The following is a 19,166-nucleotide window of genomic DNA, read 5'->3' on the forward strand; positions in this document are numbered from 1 at the left end:
GTTAGTGCCATTTTGAATCCAATGGAGTTCACATATAGTCAAGTGGGACTCTGACGCACTGTTAGTGCCATTTTGAATCCAATGGAGCTCACATATAGTCAAGTGGGACTCTGACGCACTGTTGGTGCCATTTTGAATCCAATGGAGTTCACATATAGTCAAGTGGGACTCTGACGCACTGTTGGTGCCATTTTGAATCCAATGGAGTTCACATATAGTCAAGTGGGACTTTGACGCACTGTTAGTGCCATTTTGAATCCAATGGAGCTCCCATATACTCAAGTGGGACTCTGACGCACTGTTAGTGCCATTTTGAATCCAATGGAGCTCACATATACTCAAGTGGGACTCTGACGCACTGTTAGTGCCATTTTGAATCCAATGGAGCTCCCATATACTCAAGTGGGACTCTGACGCACTGTTAGTGCCATTTTGAATCCAATGGAGCTCCCATATACTCAAGTGGGACTCTGACGCACTGTTAGTGCCATTTTGAATCCAATGGAGCTCCCATATACCCAAGTGGGACTCTGACGCACTGTTAGTGCCATTTTGAATCCAATGGAGCTCACATATAGTCAAGTGGGACTCTGACGCACTGTTGGTGCCATTTTGAATCCAATGGAGTTCACATATAGTCAAGTGGGACTCTGACGCACTGTTGGTGCCATTTTGAATCCAATGGAGTTCACATATAGTCAAGTGGGACTTTGACGCACTGTTAGTGCCATTTTGAATCCAATGGAGCTCCCATATACTCAAGTGGGACTCTGACGCACTGTTAGTGCCATTTTGAATCCAATGGAGCTCACATATACTCAAGTGGGACTCTGACGCACTGTTAGTGCCATTTTGAATCCAATGGAGCTCCCATATACTCAAGTGGGACTCTAACGCACTGTTAGTGCCATTTTGAATCCAATGGAGCTCCCATATACTCAAGTGGGACTCTGACGCACTGTTAGTGCCATTTTGAATCCAATGGAGTTCACATATAGTCAAGTGGGACTCTGACGCACTGTTAGTGCCATTTTGAATCCAATGGAGCTCACATATAGTCAAGTGGGACTCTGACGCACTGTTGGTGCCATTTTGAATCCAATGGAGTTCACATATAGTCAAGTGGGACTCTGACGCACTGTTGGTGCCATTTTGAATCCAATGGAGTTCACATATAGTCAAGTGGGACTTTGACGCACTGTTAGTGCCATTTTGAATCCAATGGAGCTCCCATATACTCAAGTGGGACTCTGACGCACTGTTAGTGCCATTTTGAATCCAATGGAGCTCACATATACTCAAGTGGGACTCTGACGCACTGTTAGTGCCATTTTGAATCCAATGGAGCTCCCATATACTCAAGTGGGACTCTGACGCACTGTTAGTGCCATTTTGAATCCAATGGAGATCCCATATACTCAAGTGGGACTCTGACGCACTGTTAGTGCCATTTTGAATCCAATGGAGCTCCCATATACTCAAGTGGGACTCTGACACACTGTTAGTGCCATTTTGAATCCAATGGAGCTCCCATATACTCAAGTGGGACTCTGACGCACTGTTAGTGCCATTTTGAATTCAATGGAGTTCACATATAGTCAAGTGGGACTTTGACGCACTGTTAGTGCCATTTTGAATCCAATGGAGCTCACATATACTCAAGTGGGACTCTGACGCACTGTTAGTGCCATTTTGAATCCAATGGAGTTCACATATAGTCAAGTGGGACTTTGACGCACTGTTAGTGCCATTTTGAATCCAATGGAGCTCACATATACACAAGTGGGACTCTTACGCACTGTTAGTGCCATTTTGAATCCAATGGAGCTCACATATACTCAAGTGGGACTCTGACGCACTGTTAGTGCCATTTTGAATCCAATGGAGCTCACATATACTCAAGTGGGACTCTGACGCACTGTTAGTGCCATTTTAAATCCAATGGAGTTCACATATAGTCAAGTGGGACTTTGACGCACTGTTAGTGCCATTTTGAATCCAATGGAGCTCCCATATACTCAAGTGGGACTCTGACGCACTGTTAGTGCCATTTTGAATCCAATGGAGCTCACATATACTCAAGTGGGACTCTGACGCACTGTTAGTGCCATTTTGAATCCAATGGAGTTCACATATAGTCAAGTGGGACTTTGACGCACTGTTAGTGCCATTTTGAATCCAATGGAGCTCCCATATACTCAAGTGGGACTCTGACGCACTGTTAGTGCCATTTTGAATCCAATGGAGTTCACATATAGTCAAGTGGGACTTTGACGCACTGTTAGTGCCATTTTGAATCCAATGGAGCTCCCATATACTCAAGTGGGACTCTGACGCACTGTTAGTGCCATTTTGAATCCAATGGAGTTCACATATAGTCAAGTTGGACTTTGACGCACTGTTAGTGCCATTTTGAATCCAATGGAGCTCACATATACTCAAGTGGGACTCTGACGCACTGTTAGTGCCATTTTGAATCCAATGGAGTTCACATATAATCAAGTGGGACTTTGACGCACTGTTAGTGCCATTTTGAATCCAATGGAGCTCACATATACTCAAGTGGGACTCTGACGCACTGTTAGTGCCATTTTGAATCCAATGGAGCTCACATATACTCAAGTGGGACTCTGACGCACTGTTAGTGCCATTTTGAATCCAATGGAGTTCACATATAGTCAAGTGGGACTTTGACGCACTGTTAGTGCCATTTTGAATCCAATGGAGCTCCCATATACTCAAGTGGGACTCTGACGCACTGTTAGTGCCATTTTGAATCCAATGGAGTTCACATATAGTCAAGTGGGACTTTGACGCACTGTTAGTGCCATTTTGAATCCAATGGAGCTCACATATACTCAAGTGGGACTCTGACGCACTGTTAGTGCCATTTTGAATCCAATGGAGTTCACATATAGTCAAGTGGGACTTTGACGCACTGTTAGTGCCATTTTGAATCCAATGGAGCTCCCATATACTCAAGTGGGACTCTGACGCACTGTTAGTGCCATTTTGAATCCAATGGAGTTCACATATAGTCAAGTGGGACTTTGACGCACTGTTAGTGCCATTTTGAATCCAATGGAGCTCACATATACTCAAGTGGGACTCTTACGCACTGTTAGTGCCATTTTGAATCCAATGGAGCTCCCATATACTCAAGTGGGACTTTGACGCACTGTTAGTGCCATTTTGAATCCAATGGAGCTCCCATATACTCAAGTGGGACTCTGACGCACTGTTAGTGCCATTTTGAATCCAATGGAGCTCACATATACTCAAGTGGGACTCTGACGCACTGTTAGTGCCATTTTAAATCCAATGGAGTTCACATATAGTCAAGTGGGACTTTGACGCACTGTTAGTGCCATTTTGAATCCAATGGAGCTCCCATATACTCAAGTGGGACTCTGACGCACTGTTAGTGCCATTTTGAATCCAATGGAGTTCACATATAGTCAAGTGGGACTCTGACGCACTGTTAGTGCCATTTTAAATCCAATGGAGTTCACATATAGTCAAGTGGGACTTTGACGCACTGTTAGTGCCATTTTGAATCCAATGGAGCTCCCATATACTCAAGTGGGACTCTGACGCACTGTTAGTGCCATTTTGAATCCAATGGAGTTCACATATAGTCAAGTGGGACTTTGACGCACTGTTAGTGCCATTTTGAATCCAATGGAGCTCCCATATACTCAAGTGGGACTCTGACGCACTGTTGGTGCCATTTTGAATCCAATGGAGTTCACATATAGTCAAGTGGGACTCTGACGCACTGTTGGTGCCATTTTGAATCCAATGGAGTTCACATATAGTCAAGTGGGACTCTGACGCACTGTTAGTGCCATTTTGAATCCAATGGAGCTCACATATAGTCAAGTGGGACTCTGACGCACTGTTGGTGCCATTTTGAATCCAATGGAGTTCACATATAGTCAAGTGGGACTCTGACGCACTGTTGGTGCCATTTTGAATCCAATGGAGTTCACATATAGTCAAGTGGGACTTTGACGCACTGTTAGTGCCATTTTGAATCCAATGGAGCTCCCATATACTCAAGTGGGACTCTGACGCACTGTTAGTGCCATTTTGAATCCAATGGAGCTCACATATACTCAAGTGGGACTCTGACGCACTGTTAGTGCCATTTTGAATCCAATGGAGCTCCCATATACTCAAGTGGGACTCTGACGCACTGTTAGTGCCATTTTGAATCCAATGGAGCTCCCATATACTCAAGTGGGACTCTGACGCACTGTTAGTGCCATTTTGAATCCAATGGAGCTCCCATATACTCAAGTGGGACTCTGACGCACTGTTAGTGCCATTTTGAATCCAATGGAGTTCACATATAGTCAAGTGGGACTTTGACGCACTGTTAGTGCCATTTTGAATCCAATGGAGCTCACATATACTCAAGTGGGACTCTGACGCACTGTTAGTGCCATTTTGAATCCAATGGAGTTCACATATAGTCAAGTGGGACTTTGACGCACTGTTAGTGCCATTTTGAATCCAATGGTGCTCACATATACTCAAGTGGGACTCTTACGCACTGTTAGTGCCATTTTGAATCCAATGGAGCTCACATATACTCAAGTGGGACTCTGACGCACTGTTAGTGCCATTTTGAATCCAATGGAGCTCACATATACTCAAGTGGGACTCTGACGCACTGTTAGTGCCATTTTAAATCCAATGGAGTTCACATATAGTCAAGTGGGACTTTGACGCACTGTTAGTGCCATTTTGAATCCAATGGAGCTCCCATATACTCAAGTGGGACTCTGACGCACTGTTAGTGCCATTTTGAATCCAATGGAGTTCACATATAGTCAAGTGGGACTTTGACGCACTGTTAGTGCCATTTTGAATCCAATGGAGCTCCCATATACTCAAGTGGGACTCTGACGCACTGTTAGTGCCATTTTGAATCCAATGGAGCTCACATATAGTCAAGTGGGACTCTGACGCACTGTTGGTGCCATTTTGAATCCAATGGAGTTCACATATAGTCAAGTGGGACTCTGACGCACTGTTGGTGCCATTTTGAATCCAATGGAGTTCACATATAGTCAAGTGGGACTCTGACGCACTGTTAGTGCCATTTTGAATCCAATGGAGCTCACATATAGTCAAGTGGGACTCTGACGCACTGTTGGTGCCATTTTGAATCCAATGGAGTTCACATATAGTCAAGTGGGACTCTGACGCACTGTTGGTGCCATTTTGAATCCAATGGAGTTCACATATAGTCAAGTGGGACTTTGACGCACTGTTAGTGCCATTTTGAATCCAATGGAGCTCCCATATACTCAAGTGGGACTCTGACGCACTGTTAGTGCCATTTTGAATCCAATGGAGCTCACATATACTCAAGTGGGACTTTGACGCACTGTTAGTGCCATTTTGAATCCAATGGAGCTCCCATATACTCAAGTGGGACTCTGACGCACTGTTAGTGCCATTTTGAATCCAATGGAGCTCCCATATACTCAAGTGGGACTCTGACGCACTGTTAGTGCCATTTTGAATCCAATGGAGTTCACATATAGTCAAGTGGGACTCTGACGCACTGTTAGTGCCATTTTGAATCCAATGGAGCTCACATATAGTCAAGTGGGACTCTGACGCACTGTTGGTGCCATTTTGAATCCAATGGAGTTCACATATAGTCAAGTGGGACTCTGACGCACTGTTGGTGCCATTTTTAATCCAATGGAGTTCACATATAGTCAAGTGGGACTTTGACGCACTGTTAGTGCCATTTTGAATCCAATGGAGCTCCCATATACTCAAGTGGGACTCTGACGCACTGTTAGTGCCATTTTGAATCCAATGGAGCTCACATATACTCAAGTGGGACTCTGACGCACTGTTAGTGCCATTTTGAATCCAATGGAGCTCCCATATACTCAAGTGGGACTCTGACGCACTGTTAGTGCCATTTTGAATCCAATGGAGCTCCCATATACTCAAGTGGGACTCTGACGCACTGTTAGTGCCATTTTGAATCCAATGGAGCTCCCATATACTCAAGTGGGACTCTGACGCACTGTTAGTGCCATTTTGAATCCAATGGAGCTCCCATATACTCAAGTGGGACTCTGACGCACTGTTAGTGCCATTTTGAATCCAATGGAGCTCCCATATACTCAAGTGGGACTCTGACGCACTGTTAGTGCCATTTTGAATACAATGGATCTCTTGTGTAGTCAAGTGTACTTAAGGTAAGAATTAAACTATTTCATGGTGAAAAACCTTCCCTTGTTCTCTCTTGTTGTTTCAACTGCTGATACTGTAGAAGTATTTTGCTGATGCAACTGGGCAGGGATCAGAATGGGGAACTGGGGCTCTTGGAAAGGTTCCACAATGGCGGTGGGGAGGTGTTGGGGATCTGAGCTGGGACCTCAGGCTCGCAGGCAGGTTCTGCCATGACAAGTGGAGGTGTGTGAGATCTGAGAAGGGACCTCAGGCTCGCGGGCAGGTTCTGCAACGACAAGTGGAGGTGTTGGGGATCTGAGAAGGGACCTTTGGCACCTAGGCAGGTTCCGCAATGGTGGCGGAGGCCGGGGTGGGGTGTCAGGACCGGCGATGATCTGCTGTTTAAACTCAGCTGCAGATCAGATATCTGGAAAATGTAGTTAACAAATGCGTATCCAGTCCCAAGCGTTTTGGATAATCAGAAACTGTATATAATACAAGAATAACTTTTGAAGTCTAGCCACAAAACATGAGAATCACAAAAACCTATGATGTTAGTTCAAGATGATTCTGTAATATAAGCGTCCAGTACTTGGAAAATACCAGAGTTCCCAAGTTTTTCCAGAATCTCATAGCACAGAATACTATTTCAGCTCTCCGATCACTCTTTTCTTCTGCTCTTTACACAAAGCCCAATAAATCTTTCCTCTTTAACTACACGATTAATTCCCTTTTAAGAATTATCACAGAACATACTTCCATCACCTTTTCAGTAGCAAACTGCAGATCATGACAAAAATAGTCCTCATTTTACCAAATCCCCTTGATTAATTATCTTAAACCTGCACTTACTAGGTTTCCTACCATTAGAAACAGTGCTTGAACTGTCAAAATCTTTCATAACTTTGAACATGACTGTTATATCTCTCATTGGGCTCTATCTACATCAAGGGAAACAATCCAACTTTTCCAATCTCCATCCAAACTAAATTTCCTGCTGTGCATGGATATATCCATAAAAGATAGGACAAATGTTGAGGTACAAAACCAGAGAAAGCACAAATTCTGTGGCATGCGGTTTGCAATGTGTCATTTTTGGAAAGCTTGGGTAGAAATGACTAACTGCACCTTTCAGACAGGAAATAAAAAGCACTGGCAGATGGAGTTCAAAGTGGCCATATGCAACATCATACATTTTGGACACAGCATATGTAAATCAAAATATTTTCAATTGATGAGATTAGAAAATGCCAAGAATCATTGCAACAAGGGATCGTACAAAAATTGTTAGAGGCAAGTCCATGTATAAGTAAAAAGTGTAACAGCAAATGGAGCACGAGCCTTTTTCTGAAGTGAGTTTAATTAGGAATGAAAGTTATGCTTCGGTTGTACAATGACATGGTTGGAGCCTATGAACAGCATATAGACTGAGCATCATACACCAGGAAGGACACACTGGCATTAAGGGTGAAGCACAGGTTCACCAGAATGATGCTTGGATAAAAAAGTTTTAAATTCTAGTAAACTAATATTCAATCAACTTATGATGAGTAGATATAGATAAAGAAATAACAAAGTGGCGCAACAAGGGCTGTTGTCAGAATTTTCAAAACTAAATGGGGTAGATCTTTATCTGATAAAGAAAACAGAACTAATACAGGTACATGGAGCAGAGGTGGAGCCTTGATCTGATTAGATGCTAATCGAGAGGTTGAATAAGCCTGCCACAGTTCTCCAAGCCCTACCTCTGTATCATCCTGTAGCTTCTGCCAAATCATACTATTGAAGAGAAGACTGTAACAGAATTCAACAGACTAGTGAAGCTTTTTTAAATTTTAACATTCAGACAAAGTTTTCATTTGGAAAACATGTTAGGTCAATGAACACTGGGACATGGTTAACAGAGAATGGAGAACTTTCAAGGTAGTTACAATTTGATAATACACTTGCCAGACAGATATACTTACTAGCATGGACCTGTAGACAGCATTTTGCACATGAAATGAGCAAGCTGGTCCCATCTTCACCAATGTAGGAGTTTGTAGGTAAAGGCTCCGTGTTTTCTCCTCCTGATGTGAAACACATTTCAGGGATGATTGGCTTTGTCTTTTGCCCAATCTTGGCTGCCACTGAGCTGGAACTTCCTTCCACTGTGGAAATACCCTGAGTACTTTCTCTTTCAGGCTTTAAAAACAAAGACATTTTAAGAATAAAAAAGGAATTTGCAATACAATTTTGAAACTATAATAATCTCAAGTAATGGCACGCAATTTGTTTAGTCTTTTACACAAGGGGAATACACTCAGTGAGTAACCTCTGAACCAAGAATACAGAACAAATTATCCCCATCCTATGTTGTTGCTCCCAGAGGAGTCTGTTAACTTGACAGTCAGGAAGAAGTACGTGAAAATCTGCCCAAGGATAAAATAAAATACAGAGAATACAATTCATCTACCAGCTGTATTGACTGATTCTATTCTCAAGTGACAACAAAAAGAACACAGGTCCTGTGGACAATGTACTGCCTGTCAACTTTAAAATATGCATTCACGTTTCATCACTACTTTCCAGGGGTTTTATTTCATTCTTCCTGTTCACCCTTCTTTCTTTTGTAAAATTTATGGCTCTTTAAAGCATCGCAATTTCTTTCTCTTAAAAATAAGTCCAATAAAATTAGTAGCAGTACCGTTACCACTAAACTTTTTCTGAAATATCCACCACCTCTGCTCATAAACCAATAAGTACAGCAGCCAAAAAGGAAGTATTACATCCTTCGAGATCTACTCTTTCCAGGCAAAATACTACTTTGAGTCTGCTTTATCCTTGCATGCATGAAAGATCTCATTTTCTTGTTTTTATTTTATATTTCATTGATGTTTATATTATGCAAAGTTGAACAGTAGTTATATATTGTAAAGACAAGAAAAATTTTTTGAAACCTTATCATTCAAAACCCCTACCGCTAGGCAAGGCTAAAAGCTAACATGTAGGAATCAAGTGACAACAACCTGGAGATAGACAGCGCAGCACCAAAGCTTCTTTAGGTTATGATAATAGTCCATAAATGGGCCTCATGACTTTTGAAAGCTAATATTTGACTTTTGAATGGCATTATTTTTTTATAAACCTAAACAAAACATAATATCACTTAACTATTAAATATGTGTAGGTAGAGTATGGTCTTTCCATTTAATCAAAATTACACTTTTGGCCATCAATGAAGTAAAGATGAAATTTAGTTTTGAGTTGGAGTCAGTAAAACATCATCATTTTGAAATGATCCAAAAAGAGCAATTAAAGGGCAAGGTTCTAATTTGAACTGAAGAATTACCAATAATGTTTGAAAGATATCTTTCCAAAATTTTTCTAAACTAGGGCAAGTCCAGAACATGTGATCCAAAGAAGCATCACCAATTTTACATTTGTCACATAGAGGATTTATAACTGAATAAAAAATGACAATTTTTTTGATTCATAGGATATGGATACAGTTGTGGAGTCGAAATTTGTTGGCCTTCCTGGAATGTCCTTGACATTTTCACAGGGCAGTTAAGGCTCAACTGCATCTGAAAGCTCAGAATCGCAGCGAAGTCAGGAGGAATGTGGATGTCTATCCTTAAAGGGTAATTTGTTACTACAGTACAAGCTTTCTAATTTCTCCCCTTGTGTAGTGAGTGTAGAAGAATCTGGGGTGAGTTGATTGGAATGTTGGGAGGAATAAAGTGAGATGTGTAAATTAGTCCTTGGTGGTTGGTATGGACCTGGTGGACCAAAGGACTCATTTCCACATGATATAACTGCAACTCTTGAAGGGTAAGCAGGCCATGTTGAACCTTACCTTCCAAGTATGTGCAGGGGCATTGGACATGTTCAAGCACCACAATTCACATCCTTGAGGAGTACACCTTCAGAGTGGGGAATTCACCGTTGATGTGTGGGCGCAATATTCACTCAGGAATTCCCCGCCATTTTGATGACACCTACATGTAAATATGTCTGGGGATCAGCATGAAATTGCTGGCAAGGATTAGCTCATTCATTTATTTAAATTACAATGGTGTAAACTACTGTCCATCTGTTTACTCATTCTGCTCTGGTTCCATTCACTGGTTAACTTAAACCAGAATAAATGGATCTCCAATGTTCTAAATGCTTTGCACAAATTGTTCTCAAATATTCTTTCTGTATTGTGTATGCACCTTCCAATAAACTTTCATTTGGTCAACATTTTATGAACACATTACAAGATCATTTTCAATTGCTTGAAGATGTCAAAAGTCCCTTTTACATAGCATCCTCAAGCCAACTTTCCTCTAACATTTATAAGCTTTGGCAAGCCCATTTAGCTCCATGTTTCCTCCGCCAAGAGACCTAGTGTCAAAGGTGGAGTGAAATTGCACCGCCACCTCCATAAAATGGTGAGCGCTGAAACTGGCTCGAAAAGGGGATGGCTGATGACATCGTGATGACATTCTCAGCCTGCGACCGAAGCGCTTGAATTTTAAAATTAACCATCTGCAAGTTTGACAGTTAATCCATTGCGAGCCCGGGAACGAACTAGTTCTTACGAGCAAGGCACATCCAGACTGTCTGCAAACTGGGGCAATAGCATTTGTAGCTGTTATTCAGCCTCCATTCTTGTGTTCAGAGCGATTTCACTTCACATGTTCTACATCACAGCTGAGGGTGGTGCTGTTGTGCTTCAAGTCTTGCCCCTTTTGCCCTGAGAAGCCGGCTCGCTATGAAAAGAGCTCGGCTATCCAATTTCAGCATGAACACTGAATCCACCTTTTGTCTGGATCGCAAGTTGGGCAATAAGGTGGCTTCTTTATGTAAAAACCCTTAAACTCTAAGCTTCTGATTGATGCATAATAGAATTCAATTCAAAATTCAATCTCACTTTAATCAAAGGTTTATTGCATATGCAACACAGGCACATTCTTTGGTCTTTTAAGAAGAATTAAACTTAGATATACATACACACAGCATGGTAACAGGCCAGTTCAGTCCGTGCCACCCAATTAACTTACACCCCTGGTATGTTTTGAACGGTGGGAGGAGACTGGAGCCCCCAGGGAAAACCCATGCAGACACAGTGAAAATGTACAAATTCCTTACAGACAAGATTCAAACCCCAGTTGTGATTGCATGTTGCCCATGTTAGAGATATGTTGAGAGAATGTAAGAGATAACCTGTTAGCCTGCTTGCAGAAGAACCTTTCTCACTGTTTATAAGGTGACAAATAATCTAAAGCAGTGGTTTCCAACCTGCCCCCTCCTAAACTCACATTCCACCTTAAGCAATTCCTATGCCATAAATGCTCTGTGATTAAGATGGTATGTGAGTCGTAAGACCCAACTGTTACTGAAATATTTTGCTTGAGAAAAATTGTCACTGGCCCATTTCCTTTGGTGTTAATGAAATATGCCCAAAACAAGTTTTGGGCTTCAGTCCTTCATTAAATTTGTTTTTTTTTTTAAGTTTTAGATCAGTGGTTTTCAAATTTTTTGTTCCACTCACATTCCACCTTAAGCAATCCTACAGAGCACATGTGGCATAGGGATTGCTTAAGGTGGAATGCGAGTAGAACGAAAAAGTTTGAAACCACTGATCAAAAAACAAATTTAAAGGAAAACCCGCGAAAGTGAACAGCCATCAGGTTTAACAAACGCCGGGATACTTATAAACCTGACGTATGGAACAGCTCATTCCCAGTAAATTTGATATGTGTGTGGCCTCCATCGGTTGTGGTCAACCATGGACTGCCTCTGGTAGTCACTGAAGCAAAGCTGAAGTGGCCTCTTCAGGGCACAAGCCAGGGAAGAGTGGATATGGAGGTGCGTCTGTTGCCAATGCAGTTTTTGAAATATCACCACCTACTTTTATTAATTCAAGAAGTACTGCTTATCTTTTCCTTGGTTTGAATTCATTTTACTGTTAACACCACCTCAAGAAACTTTCCCTCCTTTGGATAATGTACTTATTTTCCACCCTGTGCTCACAAGCAGGCTTTTGCTAAAGTAACAAGATTTCTGAAGACGTAATTTAAAATCAGCTTTTATACAGTCTTCTTCATGAAAAGATTCCGTTTTTGAAGGTAGTTTTGCCAAGGCAAAATAAATTGGATGCTAAGCTGAAGGAGGGAGAGCTTAACAGAGACAAGCAAATGCTTAATCAGATGTTTCAGGGGAGATTTTAAAAGGAAAGAAGGATTTGATGGCATGGATCAGAACTGGCTAAAGGCACAGCCAGGAATGGTGGGTCCAAGGTAATCATGCTGGAAGAACTCAGGCGGTCTCATGGGATCCATAGGATGTAAAGTTATATCGCCAATGTTTCGGGCCTGAGCCCTTCCTCAAGGCGTAAGTAAAAAAACAAAGAGAAACAGGCATCTATAGAGAAGGTTGGGGAACAAGGGAAGAATGGGAAGGTGAGGACTATAGACCACAGACTAAAAGTGTTAATTGGATGAGAAGACGACAGGAGAGAGGAGAATTGATTTTTGTTCTGAAAGGAGACAGAGGGAAAAGAACAAGAGTGGGCAAGAGCAAGGACATGGAGAAAGCGGGGGGAAAGCAGGGGGGGGGGGGGGGAGAGGTTCAATGGAAACCAGAGATGTAAATGTTAATACCATCCAGTTGGAGGGTGCCCAGACAGAAGAAGAGGTAGTGTTCTTCCAATTTGCGGGTGGTTTCAGACTGGTAGTGCACGAGACAATGGACAGACACGTCAGCAAGGAAATGGGGTGGGAACTGAAATGGGCAGCCACTGGGTGATCCACTCTATTGTGGCAGAGAGAGCCGAGGTGCTCAATGTAACGATATCCCAGTCTGCGACCAGTCTCTCTGATGTAGAGGAGACCACAACAGGAACACCGGATGCAGCACATGATCCTGAAGATTCACAAGTGAAATGTTGTGAAATGAGACTTATTTACTTCATCCAGGGCATCCTTTGTGGCATTCTACACATCAAAGAGATCAGTTGCTGACTGGGAGATCCCTTCGCTCAGCACCTCCGCTCCGTTCACAACCACAGCAACCATTTCAATCCAGGTCACACTCCCGCGCTTATATGTCTGTCCACGGCCTTATGTAGTGTCCCACCCTGACCACCTGCAGATTGGAGGAACAACACCTTATTTTCCAAGTGGGCACCCTCCAGCCAGATGGCATGAACAATGACTTAACTGCATTACATTACACCTGCTTGCCTTTTGTTTTCCCCTCCATACTTTTCCTGTCCTTCCAGTTCTTTCACCCACACACCCCTACCATCCACCTCCCCCTCATTGGTGCTGTCCCCTCCCTCCTTTCTCCATCATCTTCTTCCTTGCCATCCCCCCTTCTCCCTTCTGATACTCGTATAATCAGACGGTTGTTGCCATTTTCTCATACTTTAATGAAGGGCTCAAGCCCAAAACGTCGGTTACATATCTTTGCCTTTGCTACATAAAGGGCACTGTTTGACCTGCTGAGGTTCTCCAGCATTTTGTGTTTCTACTTCAACCACGGTGTCTGCAGAATTTTGTGATTCACTTGGAAGGATTGTTCTGTGCCCTGAATGGTGCTGAGGGAGGTGGTGTACATGGAGCATCTCCAGCTAGATGCCAAGGAGATGATTGGTGGGGGAGGAGTGGACGAGTGAATCATGGAGGGTGCAGACCCTGCAGAAGGTGAGGAGGGGGGGCATAAGTGATAAAGGATGGGGAGGGAAAAGTGAAAAAGAGGTAGTCACGGAGATGATTGGAGAGAGGAAGCAGTGGATGAGGAATGCTTGGCACCCCTTACAGTCAGAGAAAGAGAAAGAGAAATAAAAGTGAGTCCCTCAGAGTCACTGAGTGTCCATGGGTTCATCTCCAGCACTCCTGCAGCCTCTGCAGCAGCTCAAGACTCCAGTTCAGTTCAAACTATCAGCAACCTGAGCCCAGATCCAAACCTCCGACACAATGAGGAAGATTTCAGCACCCAGGGCCCTTCAAGAGTCCTTCTTGCCCTCAACACTCTCTTGAATTCCGGTTCCAAATCCTGGTTCTCATTATCCAGTCTCAGGCACCCCACAGTCTGGTGCGAATCCTTTCACCTCGCCACTAGCAGCCCACAGCCTGTATGGGTTCCTCGCCTGCAAGTCGCCAACGGCCCGTGCGTGTACTTCAGCTGCTACTGTGTGTGGTCACCATCCTTAGGGTCATCTCCTCCGCATCTCCTTCTCAACAGGGGGAAGGGGATGATGTTCTCCCTGTTACTGGTGTTCTGCCCCAGTTCATTGTCCTCCCATAATCTACAACCACAAAAGGCCACTGCTGAACACAGCCGTCGCCATCTTGGGTCCAGACACCACAGTTGCAAGATTTTTTTTTCCTTTCCATTCCATTGCCTTCCTTTCCATTGAGTTTGGTCAGCATATGCTTCTTAGCTAGCAATAATTCCATGCACCTGGTATAGTCTACGTATATCATGGGCTTGTTCTCTTAAGGATCTTTCTTGATGACTTATGAACCCAACCAAATCAAAGTATTTTTGAAACATTACATGTGAAGCTGCTTACACATTTAGCTTGCAACAAGCATAGTTTAGCAGCAAAGTTTTAGAATCTATATTGGTTTTCAAAGCAATTCTTTACACAGGCCCTGAAAAACAGATTTTAAAATGTTTTGTCTGCAATTATACCAGTACATATTTCAAATCTGTAAACTAATGTATATACGATACGTCATATTCACAACTTAGGAATAAAAGCACAATTATTTCTTTGGACAATGGCTTGAAATAAAATTTGCAAATTATTTAAAAAATGTTAAAGAGTAGGTAGAGCAAGCAATTGAAAAATATCAGAGCATTGACCTTTATTGTAAGAGAATTTGAATGCTAAATAACATTGCTCTACAGCAGTGGTTTTCAACCTTTTTCTTTCCACTCACATACCACTTTAAGTATTCCCTATGCCATAGATGCTCTGTGATTTGTAAGGGATTGCTTAAAGTGGTATGTGGGAGGAAAGAAAAAGTTTGAAAATCACTGTTTTAATCGTACCTAATTGACTCGTTATGTGCACGGTTCATACCTCCAAAGGAAATGGGCCAATGACAATATTTCTCAAGTAAAATATTTCAGAAACAATTGGGTTTACACCATCTACTTCCAGTCGGCTTCCAATTTGGAATTACGGAGTTCAATGATTTCCAAGGGCTCCCCAAAAGGGTTCCATGAGCAAAGAGGTTTGGGAAGCCCTGGACTAGACTAAATACAGTATTCCATAGGTATTGACTTGCCAGAATGCAATACAATTCCTGTAAAGTAGTGGTTCTCAACCTTTATCTTTCCACTGACATACCATTTTAAATAATTCCTATTTAAGGCATTTGATAAGGTCCTCCATGAGACTCACTCAGAAAGTCATGAGATCCATAGAATGGCTCTGTGGATTAAAAAAAAAATTGGCTTGCAGGTAGAAAGCAGAGAGTAGTAGTGGACGGAAAGTATTCTGCCTGGAGGTCAGTTTACTAATGGAGTTCCACAGGGATCTGTTCCGGGACCATTGCTCTTTGTGATTTTTATAGATGACCTAAATGAAGAGGCGGAAGGATGGGTCAGTAAGTTTGTGGATGATATGAAGGTTGGAGGACTTGTGGATGGTGCTGAAGGTTGTTATAGGTTTCAACAGGATACTGTATAGACAGAATGCAGAGTTAGGCAGAGAAGAGGCAAATGGAGTTCAAGTGTGAGATGGTCAAACCAGAAGCCGAATATGGGGTTAATGGTCAGTTGTTTAAGAGTGTAGATGAACAGAGGGACCTTTGTCCAAATCCATACATCTCTCAAGGTCATCGCACAGGCTGATAGGATAGTTAAGAGGCCTAAAGGCTGCTGGGCTTCATTAATAGGGGGATTGAGTTCAAGAGTCGAGAGGTCACATTGGTACTCTATAAATCTCTGGTGAGACCACATTTGGGTTCAGTTCTGGTCACCTCTTATAGGAAGGATGAGGTAGTTGTGGAGAGGATCCAGAGGAGATTTCCTGGATTGGAAAATGAGTCTTATGCAGCAAAGTTAGCAGAGCTGGGACCTTTCTCTTTGAGTGTATAAGGATGATTAAGACTTAATAGAGGTTTACAAGATAGGGTGGACAGCCAACACCTTTTTCCCAGGGCAGGAATAGCAAATACCAGAGGACATGAGTACAAAGTGAAGGGAGGGAAGTTTATGGGAGACATCAGGGGTATGTTTTTTCACACAGAGATTGTGAGTGCCTGGAATGCCTTGCCAGGGATGGTGGTGAGGTTGAAACAATAAGCACATTTAAGAGACTCTGAGACAGGCACACAGATGAAAGAAAAATAGAGGATTACAAGGCAGTAAGAGTTTAGTACTTTTTTTCAAGGAATATATGGGTCGGTACAACATCGAGGGCTATAGGCCCTGTATTGTGCTGTAGTTTTCTACGTTCATGTTATTTTTGAGTGGTGGCACATCAGACCAATGGTCATTTTCCATGAGGGTGATAATTCATCACCTTTAATACAATACACTGATAGAGCTATTGACACTTGTATAGCAATCTCATCACAAATTAAAACGTTAAAAATGTAATTATACTGACTGATATTTTTTAATGGTCTCTTTGGTTAAGTTAAAAAAAAATCAAATTTCCAAGTATTACTGTCTTAGCAATTGCTAAGGTGAAAACTATTGATCCCTATATTTAGTGGTGTTAAGCAACTGTTTTAGTACAAAGAAGAAGCAAAACTTAAAATCACACATATATATAACAGATAGGTCAATTATTTTTCTGACAAATCGAGGTGGCAGGGTTTAAATGATTAAATCATTACAGAGATCCTCCAAAATCTACAGGTATATATATGGTTGTGGATGAGACTGGAAGACAGAACATGCTTACCACACTAAAGCCATGTATCTTTGTTGAGCTATGCTTATTCATTAGACTACAAGACACAGGAGCAGAAATAGGCTATTCAGCCCATTGAGTCTGCCCCACTATTTAATCATGAGCTGATTCATTGCCCCACTGCCTGGTCTTCTCCCCATCACCTTTGATGCCATGGTTAATTAAGAACCTATCAATCTCTGCCTTAAATATACCCTATTACTTGGCCTCATCAACTGGTTGAGGTAACAAATTTGACAGATTTACCACCCTCTGGCTAAAGAAATTCCTCTACATCTCTGTTCTAGGTGGTCACCCTTCATTCCTGAAGCTGTGTCCTCTTATCCAAGACTCTCCCACCATGGGAAACAACCTTTCCACATCTACTCTGTCCATACCTTTCTACAAGATTTCCCCCCTCATTCTCCTAAATTCTAACAAGAATAAGCCAAGAGCTGTCAAACAATCCTCATATAATTACCCTTCCGTTCCCAGAATCATCCTTGTGAACCTCCTCTGAACCCTCTCCAACGGAAGCACATATTTTCTTAAATGAGGAGCCAAAAGCTACTCACAATACTGTGTGAGGTCTCACAAAGCCTCAAGATCACATCCCTGCTCTTATCTGTCCTACAGCCTCCACATTGATGCAATCATAAAGTTGGCTTGCCAGCAGCTATACTTTGAGGTGTCTGAGGAGATTCAGTATGTCATTGAAGACTCACAAAAACTTCTACAGGTGTATTGTGGAGAGCATTCTGCCACTATTTAATGTTTTTAAACCATTTAAAGATTCTATTAAATACCTCCTATTAGAAGTCATTGAACAGTTTCCATGAAGAATCATACCAGATCAAATTCATGGTAAATGGTGTAAGCAGGCATAGTTCACATTGCTACCTCATGTTTCCAGGTGTGCTGTATTCAGTGGGTTTTTCCAAATGGGGCCTCCTATCCACCGGAGGAGCCAAAAAGGTTGGATACTGGTTTGCAGAGAACCTGCGGTCGTCAGTACACAGGAGTAATCCTGGACTTCATATTCCCTGGCACTTTAATTCACCATCCCGTTTCAAACTCACCATGATTCCTTGCATTGTTCCAACATGGCAATGCAAGCTCAAATAACAATACCTCATCTTTTATCTGGGTACCTAGCAATACCAAACGCTACAACTTTAGATACTCTTTTTTGCAGCAGGATTGGCCACTTTGGCCTGTCATCCCTCTTCCCCTTTCTCCTTCATATATTCTGCTCTGCTGGACATGTCCAACACATTTCACAGACAGCTCCTGAACAGGCACGATATTTCATCCAAGCAGAGAAACTCCTTTTGCCCTCCCCCACTTTCTCTGTTACACTAACTAGTTACTCTCCTTCTCAGTCCTGAAGCATTTTTTCTTTCCAGAGATGTCTGACCTGCTGAGTATTTCCAAAGTTTTCTATTTTAATTAGTTTGTAGCTTTAGCTTACCAATAATGAACGAAGAGCTTGGTGAGAAGAAACAAATCTTTTTTTTAAACTGTTGTCAACTCACTGCTGGAGACAAATTAATGTGGACAGGAATAATATTAAACATTGTAACTTGTTTCACAGGAATTTATGTTTGAACCTGTGCTTTAATATGGTAAATTCAACAGATTAAGTTGAGTAAGGAACTCAAAGAATAGGCACAAAGACGAGGAAATGGATGTAAATTTCGATCAAGGAAAACAAAAAGGTATCCAACTCCTGAAATCTGAAACAAAAACAGAAAATTCTGGAAGAACTCAACCAGTAGCATCCGGGGAAAGAGAAGCCAGGCAGTCATGAGGAAGGATTGCAGTTTTCGAAGAATTGAATTCTAGCACAAGTCAAAAGCACACAAAAGGTATAGAATGATTATTCAATTAAAATCAACTAATTCTGTTTTTGAGGTCCTATTAACAGCATAGAAACAAGCCTCATTTCACTGACCCAGTCAAATATCCTCTTTATTGCCCAAAACTAATAACTTTTTCAAGCAATTAACCATTGTTGTTTAAAAATTGATGCTTGATTATTTTGCTCCAACAGTTAAATGAGACACAAGAC

At 42.0% G+C, this 19,166-nt stretch overlaps 1 protein-coding gene across 2 annotated transcripts in view; it reads right to left on the reverse strand.

The window, feature by feature from the left end:
- The window catches only part of LOC138759023 (lysine-specific demethylase 4B-like), a 445,720-nt gene that overhangs the window by 68,424 nt on the left and 358,130 nt on the right, over nt 1-19,166 (reverse strand). For both annotated transcript variants that reach the window (XM_069928806.1, XM_069928805.1), the window contains exon 14: nt 8,175-8,391. In XM_069928806.1, coding sequence (XP_069784907.1) covers nt 8,175-8,391 — 217 coding nt within the window. The remainder of the gene's footprint in view (nt 1-8,174; nt 8,392-19,166) is intronic.

The sequence above is a fragment of the Narcine bancroftii genome, chromosome 3 (genome assembly GCF_036971445.1).
Source record: "Narcine bancroftii isolate sNarBan1 chromosome 3, sNarBan1.hap1, whole genome shotgun sequence".
Classification (NCBI taxonomy): domain Eukaryota; kingdom Metazoa; phylum Chordata; class Chondrichthyes; order Torpediniformes; family Narcinidae; genus Narcine; species Narcine bancroftii.